General features: G+C 37.6%; 2 protein-coding genes across 2 annotated transcripts; both read left to right on the top strand.

The window, feature by feature from the left end:
* The first annotated feature begins 340 nt into the window (after positions 1 to 340).
* LOC148912603 (uncharacterized) lies at positions 341 to 12,798 on the top strand. The gene is made up of 10 exons (XM_089027220.1): positions 341 to 411; positions 947 to 1,039; positions 1,118 to 1,364; positions 3,255 to 3,476; positions 3,589 to 3,884; positions 4,257 to 4,963; positions 9,858 to 10,033; positions 10,705 to 10,926; positions 11,032 to 11,285; positions 11,505 to 12,798. Exons 1-10 carry the CDS (start codon positions 375 to 377, stop codon positions 12,182 to 12,184), a joined length of 2,934 nt encoding a protein of 977 aa, XP_088883346.1. The 5' UTR covers positions 341 to 374; the 3' UTR covers positions 12,185 to 12,798.
* Positions 4,971 to 10,573, top strand: LOC148912604 (uncharacterized). Its single transcript, XM_089027337.1, has 5 exons — positions 4,971 to 5,901; positions 8,729 to 8,824; positions 8,946 to 9,049; positions 9,687 to 9,779; positions 9,858 to 10,573. Exons 1-4 carry the CDS (start codon positions 5,780 to 5,782, stop codon positions 9,728 to 9,730), a joined length of 366 nt encoding a protein of 121 aa, XP_088883463.1. The 5' UTR covers positions 4,971 to 5,779; the 3' UTR covers positions 9,731 to 9,779; positions 9,858 to 10,573.
* Positions 12,799 to 14,420: the final 1,622 nt, after the last annotated feature.

A 14,420-nucleotide genomic window follows, 5' to 3' on the forward strand; every position in this document is an offset into this window, starting at 1 on the left:
ATCAGTGTACCAAAGGTAAATAACCTAATGCTAGGGTAGTCACCAGAACATCCTACGAAAAACAATACCAATGCTGTAAGGGATGGAGTCAAGTGGGAGATCAGTGTACCAAAGGTAAATAACCTAATGCTAGAGTAGTCACTAGAATATCCTACAGAAAACAATACCAATGCTGTAAGGGATGGAGTCAAGTGGGAGATCAGTGTACCAAAGGTAAATAACCTAATGCTAGAGTAGTCACTAGAATATCCTACAGAAAACAATACCAATGCTGTAAGGGATGGATTCAAGTGGGAGATCAGTGTACCAAAGGTAAATAACCTAATGCTAGAGTAGTCACTAGAATATCCTACAGAAAACAATACCAATGCTGTATGGGATGGAGTCAAGTGGGAGATCAGTGTACCAAAGGTAAATAACCTAATGCTAGAGTAGTCACTAGAATATCCTACAGAAAGCAATACCAATGCTGTATGGGATGGAGACAAGTGGGAGATCAGTGTATCAAAGGTAAATAACTTAATGCTAGGGTAGTCACTAGAATATCCTACAGAAAACATTACCAGTGCTGAAATGGATGGAGACAAGTGGTAGATCAGTGTATCAAAGGTAACTTAATGCTAGGGTAGTCACTAGAATATCCTACAGAAAACATTACCAATGCTGAAATAGATGGAGACAGATGGGAGATCAGTGTACCAAAGGTAAATAACCTAATGCTAGGGTAGTCACCAGAACATCCTACGAAAAACAATTCCAATGCTGTAAGGGATGGAGTCAAGTGGGAGATCAGTGTATCAAAGGTAAATAACCTAATGCTAGGGTAGTCACTAAAATATCCTACACAAAACAATACCAATGCTGTAAGGGATAGAGGTAAGGGAAGGAGTATCCTTCCTCATTAAACAAAAGGAAACATTTTTCATAGATTTATCTCTCTTGTCAGCCATTTGTACTCAGCCTTGTGTGAATGGCACGTGTTCCAAACCAGACTACTGCTCGTGTTACTCGGGTTACTATGGAAAACTGTGCGAAATTGGTATGTACCAACACTTCTAACATCTTTGTAATCTTTCTCAATATGGTTCGTGTTAATATTCTTTCTTTCCTCCATCAGACTGTCCGTCACATAAATGGGGACCACACTGCAGACATTACTGTCTCTGTCAAAATAACGCTAAATGCTCTCCCCACACTGGTATCTGTATGTGTACCCCAGGGTGGAAGGGACAGTACTGCAACAAGACATGTGACCAAGGTTACTATGGTGACAAATGTCAACACCAGTGCATGTGTCTTAATGGAGCGACATGTGAACCTGTTAGTGGAAACTGCTCATGCGCAGCTGGATATCAAGGACAGCGGTAGGTGGACGTTGAAGGAGCATGCGCAACATGCGCTCGCGGGTATTACCATTAATTTGGTTTAGTTAATTAATTCACCACAGATGCTAAAGGTAAGATACAATAGACCTCCTCGGCTCTGACGTAATGTTGTCCCATTTCAGACCACGTGTCATTCCCTAGAGTATCATTCCTTTGTTTAAGGTTTGCACTCGGTTGCACATGAGAAGACACATGAATATGGATACAACTCAAACAAAGAATAATATACATATTTAGGCAATGCCTAAAAGCGTAGCTCCCGATACGGAAGTCACAAGGAGAACAATTTGAATTAAACTGAAAGGTAAAAATACGATCGGGGGAAAAACCCTCAATATTTTTTTATTCGAGATAAAGATAATTTCTCCCATAATAAAAACCATGCAGTGAAATCGAATTGAAATGCACTACATTGTTTTCTTTGCGCGAGTATAATCTCCCACTTAGGAATTTTGTTTACAACTCACCACCACCCCCACGGGCTAGTCTTGTTCTTGGAACGTTTTCCAAGGCCGATAGTTTTAGGCTTTCATCAATCTCTTTTACTTAAAGAAAAACGAAAGATAACTATAGATAATCCAATACAATATCAAGTATAGTGAAATTTACCTCGGATGTCTTTCATTGAAATCGAAAATCTGCAGATTTAGGGCAAATCAAGACCAAAAAACAGACTTGAAAACTGGTAAAGGTGAGCAGAAAATATGCTTACTTTAATTACGTCTTTTACAGAACGAGACGAAATTTACATTCAGTTAAACTTGACAAGAACAACTGATGCAAAATACAAAATGATGAATTTCTTGTCAGCAAATTGGCGTTTGTAAATGTTTTTGAACATTTTTTAGCTTTTTAAAGTGAAAGTCTAGGTCTATACAATAACATCATCATACTTTCTCGAACAGCTTAATAAAAGTTGAATATTTGGTGTAAATTTATATTTCATTCAATAATTAAATAAATTATCGGTACAAAGATATAAAATTTTTGAATGAAAGTCGTCTTTGTTTTGCCGATGTGACCCCGCGATAGGAGGCGAACAAAGCTTCATTTTTCTTGAACGAAAAACTTACGATACTTGGTTAAAAACAACAGAATTGTTAAAGATTTACAAAGCTAAATAAAGGAGGAATATTTGTTGTCGTTATATGCTCTCCAAGTTATTTTTCCTCCAGTATTAAAATAAATTAAGCTTATCTATAGAAATATAAAAAGTTTTGAGAGAAAGTCTTTGATTTGTCGATGCGTCGAGAAAAGTGCTTGTCAAAAAATAATAATAATATACGATTGTTTACTAAGAAACACACGCCTGAATTCTTGAAAAACACTTCTTGATACATCACATGAAAGTTTTTTAAATTGTTTTCGGTCTATAACTTGTCCTAAAGCGCTTTTTTTCTGTGCATTTAAGAGCCGCATTTGTGAGTAGTTTTGCTTTGACATCAAACGGGATTCCTGAGTTGTGTACACGGACGGACGGACGGACGGAAGTGACGTCAGCCAAGCCATGTAAAATCAACTCGATGGTTTACCATTTTTTCTTAAGTATGGTGCTCCGCACGCGCGAGCCTTGGGCCCGCGCGGGAGCTTCGCTATTATTCTCAAGGGAATGACACGTGGTCTGAAATGGGACAACATTACACTCGAGCGCTCTAGAGCAGAGGAGGTCTATTTGCTTGTTTTCAGATGCAAATTCAAATGCTATTCTGATTTGTACGGCGAAAGCTGTGCTCGACAATGTGAATGCTAGAAAGGAGCTTCTTATGAACACGTGAACGGCACGTGCAAATGCATGCCTGGTAAAACAGACCTTGCCTTGCCTTGCCTTGCCTTGCCTTGCCTTGCCTAGAATTTCGTCTTTATCAACAGATGCGAGAGGCTATGCATGGATGATATCATGGGACGCAAATGTCAAGGAAACTGCGCATGTCACAACAACGCCACTTGCTCCCCACATGGCTTTTGTAACTGTATCCCCGGCTATACCGGCATGCTATGCGAGAAGCGATGTTCCGCGGTTCTAAGCCGCTGTATAAGACAGTGCAATTGTAGTCAGTGGGGATACTGCAATCCTTATTCTGGTTTGTGTTCGTAAGTACCATACAACATTATCGTACAAAAGCTTTTGGGCATTTGTTTGAATATACCTGTGGACAACAGCAAGTAACTAATTATTGAAAACGTTTCCGTTTACATTTTGAAGATGCCAGCCCGGATACGTTGGTGAAGATTGTAGTAAACTTTGCCCGGATGGACAATATGGACCAGGATGCACCGCGCCCTGCAAATGTCAGAACAATGCAACATGTAGCAAGGTGGATGGATCATGTGACTGTCTACCCGGGTGGACTGGTGTTGAATGTAATACTCCATGTCCGGCTGGTAACTATGGGAAAAACTGTCAATCAAAGTGCTTATGTCAGAATGATGCATCATGTGACCCCGTGACAGGACAATGTAAGTGCGTGGGGGAGTGGCAGGGGAGATTTTGTAATGCTAGTAAGTATGGAAAACAATTTAAAATTCTGTAGAATCTCTTTTAATAAGAGGCCACGTACCTTTAAACGTCCATCCACTATTTACCAACCAATTGTCAAAGTCCCGCAAGTATTTTTTACTTCTTTTTTCAAAAACGACCAAGAGCGTTTCTTATATATGGCTATGAGTTAGTCTCTTAAAAATTGATGATAGCTAGCAAAAAAAAAAAAAAAAAAAAAAAAAGATGCATGTGCAACATGCAACACAACCAACAGAAACCCAGCATCGATGATATTTCAAAATTCGTGAGGGGGAAGGGTGGACGGAAGGGACCTCCGATCGATCCATCCCACTTCCATTTTCTTTTTCAAATCTTACCATCCTTTTTTCCAGGTACGACTTTTCATCGAGGAAAACAAAGCAAATATAAAGATGAATTCCTTCTACCAGGCGTGCTTTGCGGTGTCGGTTTTATCATCATCATAACCATTGTTGTTGTGGTACTGATAAAATGTCGAAAGCAAAAAAAATCGGACAGAATAAAAATGACAAAAGATCCTCCCGTGACCGAAAAGGACAAAAAAAAAGTCGAGTCTTCTATCAAAAACGGCGGGAAAAGAAAGAGGAAGCGACAAGCAAAGAAAAAGGAAAACTCTAATTTGGATATTAATCTTGAAGCTCCATTTTACGTTAATTTCCAAGCTCAAAACTCAAAAGAAAGTCATGTGGTCAGTGTCAGTACCGTAACTATAGAAACTCATTATACTGACCTCCGTTATGCTGATAGCCTTGGCAACCAAGATGTTTATCAATCTCTTGATAGAAATTTGAAGGACTCTCAGCTTAACGGCATGGGTATCTATGGCAACCAAGAACATTGTCATGGTTACCCCAAGGGTTTCCATGGCGACTACCAGTCTTTGAGAATTGAGCAAGGGGATAATCACGTTTATCAAGGTCTCTCGTTCAAAGATCACTCGACTGGTGAAGTTGAATCCCCGGCACTATACGATAATGTATCCCGTGTACTCGAGATCTCTGAGCCTCAGTATGAAATCAGCCCATTAGAGGAGGACGAGACATATATTACGATGATTTCATAAGAGCCCTCTCAGTTGGATTTAGATGATCGAAGTCCATATCTAATAAACATATTTCATACTTTGGAATAAATAGCATATTTCATATTTCATATGCCATATAAACATATAAACATATTCGGCATACTTTGGAATAAATAGCATATTTCATATGCCATATAAACATATTTCAATAAAGTTAGTCACCAAAAACCTAGAAAGCTGAGATCACTGAGCATCATGGGAAACTTTCCATATCAAAAAAAGCTTACATATGCAAAGCTTTTTTAATACAAACTGCAGCTCGATGATGCTCAGAAGAGGTGAGACTGTAACCGGTAAAAAAATCGCAAGTCCATAAACAGTTATCAAGCGGTTGAACGTGTAAAATAAAATCTACCCATGATCCTTGTCGGCCTTAGCTTTATTATTTTTCAGGTGACTAACTTTATTGAAATATGTGTATACCTCGAGGTAAATAGACAGACAGACAGACAGACAGACAGACAGACAGACAGTGCAATCATTCACTGTCATTACATCCGTCGGTCCGTCAGTCCCTTCTTCCCATTTGTCAGTTAGTCGCTATATTTCCGATTCGATCTGTGAGTAAGTCGTACACCGATTAAGTTAGATCGCCCCAGGTTGTTTAGCGTATTGATAAAATTAGAGACAAATAGTTATTTATGTCCGTAAGAAAAAAAAAATGTAAATATTTAACAGTTACCACTTTCGATTCGTACTAGCAATCAAAGCTGAAGGCAGCACATCACTTGTCTAGCTTTCTTTTTCTTGTTCTGTTTACGCGGCTGACAAACAAGACTACATGGAGTAATAATGATACCTAGATTTGTCAAGGTCTTTGCCTTTAGTTCCTTTGTGATTGAATTATCTCTTCTGGCTCAAAGCTTAGCAAACTTGGCACCGAATGGAGCGAATGTCTGCTCGAAGACTGTAAGGTCAGTGTGAATATCATCTTGGTTGGCGGTAGTTATATTTATGATAATATCTATGATGAACAGTCAAAGCTTTTAACAGACTCAGTAGAGTCTTGAGAATCTTGAGAAACAAGGCGCTAAAATGCTGTCAAATAGATAAATGTTATAGTAGAGATGTTAGTTTCTTCCGTGGTCTGTTTTCAACACAAATGTATTGAGTACTCGATCAAGGTTTGATGTGGCTCACTAAATCTAACTTAAATAGAAATTTAGGCTGGCTTACAGTACATTAAGCGACGTGAAAACATGTAAATAGAAAACTATTCATGATCAAAAGTTGACCTTAGACTCGAAACCCAAAGCATATAATTAATCAGTTTAACGTAATTAAGCAGTTTTAATCATTTCGCGTCACAAATGTAGCAATAACAAAAAAGGATACTATTAAATAGCTGCATATAGCTGTGGCAAAAACACTCAGTTTCAAAAACCCATTTCGTTATGTTGTTGTCAGTGTTGGGTGTATAATAATAATAAACTTTAATAGTATTCTCCCAAGAGGGCTTTTCAGAAACTATTTACGAAAATAGAATTACATAACTAGCAATAAATAAAAACGTTAAGCATTTAATCAAGCCTTGCTTGAAGATGCGCTTTCATCGCAGCTTTGAAGGTCTTTAGCGTAGTTTTGGTTTTGATATTAGCGTCTAACTCATTCCAAATCTTAGTAATACACTTCGAATAAATACATCCATGATGCCTTATTTTACGCATTTGAAGTAATGTTTCAAATACGAGTTGCTGTATTCTATTGGGGTTTCAAAATCCGAGTGAAATTCCACGAGGATTTTGAAACCCTAATACAATACAGTGACAAGTATTTGACACGACATCTTATACTCTTTTTGTTATGTTTGTTTTTATTTCAAAGTTCTAGTACTTTGAAATATTTTAAAGTCCGAGTAGTAGGACTTTGAAACATTTCAAAGTACTAGAACTTTGAAATGGGTGCGGTAGTATTTGTTGGGGGTTTCAAACTACCGAACGTGGTATAAATAAGAAACCCTGGTTGGTCGATGAGCTCATGAATAATTAATGAGTATAAGATGCGGGGTTTTTTTTTTTTTTTTTTTTTTAATTATTTCTTTGTTTTTAAATGAAATTGAAAAGAATAAATTCAACGTCAAACATGGAAAATAAAGCAATGTAGATATTTTCAAAAGGGTCTATACCATATATGGACTAGATGTCTCTTGCCTCGTCCAGCTTGATAAGTAACTAGGGAAAGCTAGGGAAGTGAAGGTGCAGATACTGATACAGAATAGGAAAAAGATATGAAAACTATATGTTGATAAATTGATAGAAGAGATATTTGAGACTTTTTTTGGGTATAAAATAATGGTTTTAGCTTTTTATTGAATGCGGTCAGATGGTATTTAGAATTGAGTGGTATTCACACATAGATCTGACCCTTGCTACGCCAAGTGCCCTACGTTTTTTCTCAATGAAACTCACGTCATGAGTTATTTTAGATGTTCTTCTAGAACATATCCAAAAACCAGTTTTTTCGTTCAAGAAAAATACAGCTTTGTTTGCCTCCTATCGCGGGGTCCCATCGGCAAAATAAAGATTTTATAATTTTATATCTTTCCACAGATAATTAATTTAATCACTGAATTAGATATAAATTTACATATTCGACTGTTTATTAAGGCTGTTCGAGCAAGCATGATTATAAAAATGAGCTTAAATTCATGTGTTGTTGAGAGATGTTATTGTATAAAGGCCTTGTCTTTCACTTTAAAAAGCTAAAAAATATTCAAAAACATTTACAAACGCCAATTTACTTACAAAGAAATTCGTCATTTTGTATTTTGCCTTGGCCTTTGCATTATTTTCTATTTTGTCTCAGTTGTTCTTGTCAAGTATAACTGAATGTAAACTTCGTCTCGTTCTGTAAAAGACGTAATTATTAAAGTAAGCTTATTTTCTGCTCGCCTTAACCAGTTTTCAAGTCTGTTTTTTGGTCTTGATTTGTCCTAAATCTGCAGATTTTCGATTTCAATGAAAGACATCCGAGGTAAATTTCACTAAACTTGATATTGTATTGGATTATCTATAGTTATCTTTCGTTTTTCTTTAAGTAAAAGAGATTCAAAGCCTAAAACTGTCGGCCTTGGAAAATTTTGTCGAAGAAAATCTTCCAAGAACCAAACTAGCCCCTGGGGGTGGTGATGAGTTGTATACAAAATTCCTAAGTGGGAGAGTATACTCACGCAAAAACAAAAAAACAAAAACAAAACAAAACAAAACAATGTACTGTATTTCGATTCAATTTCACTGCATGGTTTTTATTATGGGAGAAATTATCTTCATCTCGAATAAAAAAAAATTGAAGATTTTTTCCCCGATCTTATTTTCACCTTTCAGTTTCATTCAAATTGTTCTCCCTGTGACTTCCGTATTGGGAGCTCCGCTTTTAGGCAGTGCCTAAATATATATATTAGAAGTAATAAATAAAAATAAAAATTTGCAATAATCTATAAAATGGGTATGATACAAAAAAAAAAACAGAAAAAAAAAACAGAAAAAAAAACAGAGACAAAGCAATTAAAGCTAAAATATACTAAAAGTTATCTATTGAGTATATAGTACATGAAGCTAAGATCAACTTTGAGTTCTTCAAAACTAAAATGAGTCTCTCTTAGAACTACAAACACATGAAACGTTTAACGATTTAACAATTCTGTGAAATAATCCATTTCTGAGAGCGTTCTATGTTTAGGCCAACACCTTCTATAGTATAGCATTATAACTGTATTTTCTCAATTTTTTGAATGACCCTTAGCTTCAGGCAAACCTACAAACAGTCATATCTAGTCTCATACAGATGCAAGTCAAATTATCAATGTGGAATATTGAACTGGAGATGCACTCGATACAGGTAACAGAACTTTATTATCTCGGTGTTGATGAACGTGCATTTGTGATGTTATAGTTTCGCAACGGAATGCGGCACTCATGATTTAATGGGGCTGATAGGGATTTCTTCTTAATGTACATAGGACAGCTTACAAGACTGCCTATCAAACGGCTACGAGAACAGCCTACAGAAAACAATACCAATGCTGTAAGGGATGGAGTCGAGTGGGAAATCAGTGTACCAAAGGTAAATAACCTAATGCTAGGGTAGTCACTAGAATATCCTACAGAAAACAATACCAATTCTGTAGGGGATGGAGTCAAGTGGGAGATCAGTGTACCAAAGGTGAATAACCTAATACTAGGGTAGTCACTAGAATATCCTACAGAAAACAATACCAATGCTGTAAGGGATGGAGTCAAGTGGGAGATCAGTGTACCAAAGGTAAATATCCTAATGTAGGGTAGTCACTAGAATATGCTACAGAAAACAATACCAATGCTGTAAGGGATGGAGTCAAGTGGGAGATCAGTGTACCAAAGGTAAATATCCTAATGTAGGGTAGTCAACTAGAATATCCTACAGAAAACAATACCAATGCTGTAAGGGATGGAGTCAAGAAGGAGATCAGTGTATCAAAGGTAATTAACCTATTGCTAGGGTAGTCACTAGAATATCCTACAGAAAACAATACCAATGCTGTAAGGGATTGAGTCAAGAAGGAGATCAGTGTACCAAAGGTGAATAACCTAATGCTAGGGTAGTCACTAGATTATCCTACGTCTGAAAACAATACCAATGCTGCAAGGGATGGAGGTAAGGGAAGTATGGTTCCTCATTCAACAATAAGAAAAATTTCTTATAGATTCATCTCTTTTTTTAGTCATTTGTACTCAGCCTTGTGTGAATGGCACGTGTACCAAATAAGACTACTGCTTGTGTTACTCGGGTTACTATGGAAAACTATGCGAAATTGGTATGTACCAACACTTCTAACATCTTTGTAATCTTTCTCAATATGGTTCGTGTTAATATTCTTTCCTTCCTTCATCAGAATGTCCTTCACATAAATGGGGACCACGCTGCAGACATGACTGTCTCTGTCAAAATAACGCTAAATGCTCTCCCCACACTGGTGTCTGTAAGTGTACCCCAGGGTGGAAGGGACAGTACTGCAACAAGACATGTGACCACGAATGCACGTGTCTTAATGGAGCTACATGTGACCCTGTTAGTGGGAAATGCACATGCGCAGCTGGATATTAAGGACAGCGGTAGGTGGACGTTGAAGGAGCATGCGCAACATGCGCTCGCGGGTATTACCATTATTTGGTTTAGTTAATTAATTCACCACAGTTGCTAAAGGTAAGATACAATAGACATCCTCGGCTCTGACGTAATGTTTTCCCATTTCAGACCACGTGTCATTACCTAGAGCATCATTTCTTTGTTTAAGGTTTGCGCTCGGTTGCACAAGAGAAGACACATGAATATGGATACAACTCAAACAAGGAATATTATTCTCAAGGGAATGACACGTGGTCTGAAATGGGACAACATTACGCTCGAGCGCTCTAGAGCAGAGGAGGTCTATTTGCTTGTTTTCAGATACAAATTTAAATGTTATTCTGGTTTGTATGGCGAAAGGTGTGCTCGACGATGTGAATGCTAGAAAGGAGCTTCTTATGAACACGTGAACGGCACGTGCAAATGCATGCTTGGTTACACAGACCTTGCCTTGCCTTGCCCTACCTTACCTTGCCTTGCCTTGCCTTGCCTTGCCTTGCCTTGCCTTGCCTTGCCTTGCCTTGCCTTGCCTTGCCTTGCCTTGCCTTGCCTTGCCTTGCCTTGCCTTGCCTTGCCTTGCCTTGCCTTGCCTAAAATTTCGTCTTTATCAACAGATGCGAGAAGCTATGCATGGATGATATCATGGGACGCAAATGTCAAGGAAACTGCGCATGTTACAACAACGCCACTTGCTCCCCACATGGCTTTTGTAACTGTATCCCCGGCTATACCGGCATGCTATGCGAGAAGCGGTGTTCCGCGGTTCTAAACCGCTGTATAAGACAGTGTAATTGTAGTCAGTGGGGACACTGCAATCCTTATTCTGGTTTGTGTTCGTAAGTACCATAAAACTTTATCGCACAAAAGCTTTTGGGCATTTGTTTGAATATACCTCTAAGTATTGAACAACTAATTTTCGTATTTCCGTTTATAATTTGAAGATGTCAGCCCGGATACGTTGGTGAAGACTGTGGTAAACAATGTCCAAGAGGACTATATGGCCCAGGATGTACCGCGATCTGCAAATGTCAGAACAATGCAACATGCAGCAAGGTGGATGGATCATGTGACTGTCTACCCGGGTGGACTGGTGTTGAATGTAATACTCCATGTCCGGCTGGTAACTATGGGAAAAACTGTCAATCAAAGTGCTTATGTCAGAATGATGCATCATGTGACCCCGTGACAGGACAATGTAAGTGCGTGGGGAAGTGGCAGGGGAGATTTTGTAGTGCTACTAAGTATGGAAAAATAATTGAAAATTCTACAGAATCCCTTGCATGTGCAACATGCAACAAAACCATCAGACACACAGCATCGAAGAATTTCCAGAATTCGTGAGGGGGAGGGGGGACCGAAGGGACTTCCATCCCACTTCCATTATTTTTTTAAATCTTACCATCCTTTTTTCCAGGTACGACTTTTCATCGAGGAAAACAAAACAACTATATATATGAATTCCTTCTACCAGGCGTGCTTTGCGGTGTCGGTTTTATCATCATCATAACCATTGTCGTTGTGGTACTGATAAAATGTCGAAAGCAAAAAAAATCGGGCAGAATGAAAATGACAAAAGATCCTCCCGTGACGGAAAAGGACAAAACAAAAGTGGACAGGAAGCGACAATCAAAGGGAAAAGTAAACTCTAATTTGGATATTAAACTTCAAGCTCCATTTTACGATAATTTCCAAGCTCAAAACTCAAAAGAAAGTCATGTGGTCAGTGTCAGTACCGTAACCATAGAAACGCATCATACTGACCTCCGTAATGCTGGTAGACTTGGCAACCAAGATTTTCATCAATCTCTTGATAGAAATTTGAAGGACTCTCAGCTTACCGGCATCGGTATCTATGGCAACCAAGAACATTGTCATGGTATCCCCAAGGGTTTCCATGGTGACTACCAGTCTTTGATAATTGAGCAAAGGGATAATCACGTTTATCAAGGTCTCTCGTCCAAAGGTCACTCGACTGGTGAAGTTGAATCCCCGGCACCGTGCGATAATGTATTTCGTGTACCCGAGATCTCTGAGCCTCAGTATGAAATCAGCCCATTAGAGGAGGACGAAACATATATTACGATGATTTCATAAGAGCCCTCTCAGTTGGATTAAGATGATCGAAGTCCATATCTAATAAACATATTTCATACTTTAGAATAAATGGCATATTTCATTTGTCATATGCACATATAAACATATTTCATACTTTGGAATAAATAGCATATTTCATATGTCATATGCACATATAAACATATTTCATACTTTGGAATAAATAGCATATTTCATATGTCATATAAACATATAAACATATTTCATACTTTAGAAAAATATTGCACAACGAGTTTACAAGTTATCAATTATTTTTATTACCAATGAAAAATGAACTAGTTCATTATTTTCCTCTTGCTATTGCTATAGCGCTAGATGGTTCTTAGCATAATTGTGATGTTGTCTTGTTTGTCACGCAACCATTGAACAGAACGGAAGTTTATTGCTCTTAAATATTAATTACATTTGGTGACAATATAGAGAAATTTAATTTAAATATAATATAAATGTATAATAAATATCTATAATAGAGTGATGAGGAAAATTACTGTAATTTCTATTCATATCATTTGTGCATATGACGATACAGACTGAGAATAGAGATTAGTTGAGATATTTGAGCCTGGACGACAAATAAACAGTGACGTTTTATAGTTGTCCCCAGCCTTTTCATATTTTTTTAAAAGTGCACCTCAAGTGTTTTTTTCCCCTATTTGGAAGTGGAGATATACATATATAATAACGAAAAATAATTTAAAAAAAGAAATTGAACGAATTCTTGATTTTTTAAAAAGATTTTAAATTCCCGGTTTTCATAACAGCTCCGCTCATTCGGGGGACTGGTGCGAATACGTCATCGGGGTGGAAAAATCAAAGCTATGCCTTCTTTCAAGCTGGATTCACTTTTACAGTGAATTACAACACAATATTTTTAGGCATTTTATGAAACAAAATAACTTCTTACGAAATTTGTACAAAGCATTGCAATACAACAGGCCGCATGACATCTCACCCCGATGACGTATATTTTTCTCGTACCAGGACTCCTTGTGACACGGTGCTGACATGTTGCGAGTGTCTGGACACTGGTTTTTTGCGTACTTTAAAACGCTGTAAAGGCTTAAGAATTTCTCAAAAATGGGGGGAAAATACGAAAAAGCGTTGGTGACTGAAGTGTACAGGATAGATTTTTGATTCCCTTACTATCAGATATACAAGATACTGAAATATATATTAATATCATATAAATGAAGAAAAAGGAGAATAGAACTCTAGTTGAGATAAAATTATATAGTACGCTAGAAATAATTACAATCTCTGATTTGAAAGAAGGTGGTGTTTTAATTTTCTTTTAAAGGAGAATGTTTATGAGTTTTTGATATGCATTGGCAGTGTTTTCCAAAGATCAACAGCAGCAAGTGATACAGTTTGCTTGCCTATATTTGTTCTCACTCTTGGTTTATACATGTTTTGTTTGCATGCATATCTGGTGTTATATGAATGCACCTGACTGGCATACTTAAACATTGAATACAGCTGGTAGTTTTGCACTATGCCAGAGGTGCATAAATTCCAACACTTTAAGACGGTATATATATTTTCGACAGATAAAATATCCAATAAATTCAAAAGTGGTTTGGCGCTTTAAGTGTCTTTTCCATAAGGTGAGGCAAAGAAAAAACGTCGAATGATATGGTTTTGTTTTACTTGAATTTTGTTGATGTGCGAATCATAAGTACTACCCCAAGACATGATAGCATTATAGCAACAGTACCGACAACTTACTTTGTTTCATCAGCGAATCGATCTCGGCAACGCAATGAGCCTACGTCACAGCAACTAGCGCTATAAGCTACGATAGACCTCTTCCATCGGCTTCCGCGTAAATTTTTCGCAATTACAAACTACAGACTACGTGTCATTTCCAAGAGTATCATTTCTTTGCTTACTGCAATTTTCATAAACATGCGAACTCTGTTTCTGCGAGCTGCACGCTGAAATTTGATTTTTTTGCTGCCATCAATCAAACCTAATCAGTCGGTACCTTTCATATTTTCGATTGACGGCAGCGAAAAACCAAATTTCAGCGTGCAGCTCGCAAACACAGAGTTTGCATATTTAAATATTTGCATATGAAAATTGCAGTAACGGTTGTGCACGAGAAGACGCATGAATATGGATACCACTCAATCTTAGGAGCATGACACGCGGTCTAAAATTGGAAACATTATGCCAAAGCCGATCGAGAAGGTCTTTTGACTACGCAATGAATAATATA

Source organism: Actinia tenebrosa, unplaced genomic scaffold (genome assembly GCF_029948245.1).
Source record: "Actinia tenebrosa isolate PJP-AT-01 unplaced genomic scaffold, QUT_ActTen_1.0 PGA_scaffold11__36_contigs__length_13525064, whole genome shotgun sequence".
Taxonomy (NCBI): domain Eukaryota; kingdom Metazoa; phylum Cnidaria; class Anthozoa; order Actiniaria; family Actiniidae; genus Actinia; species Actinia tenebrosa.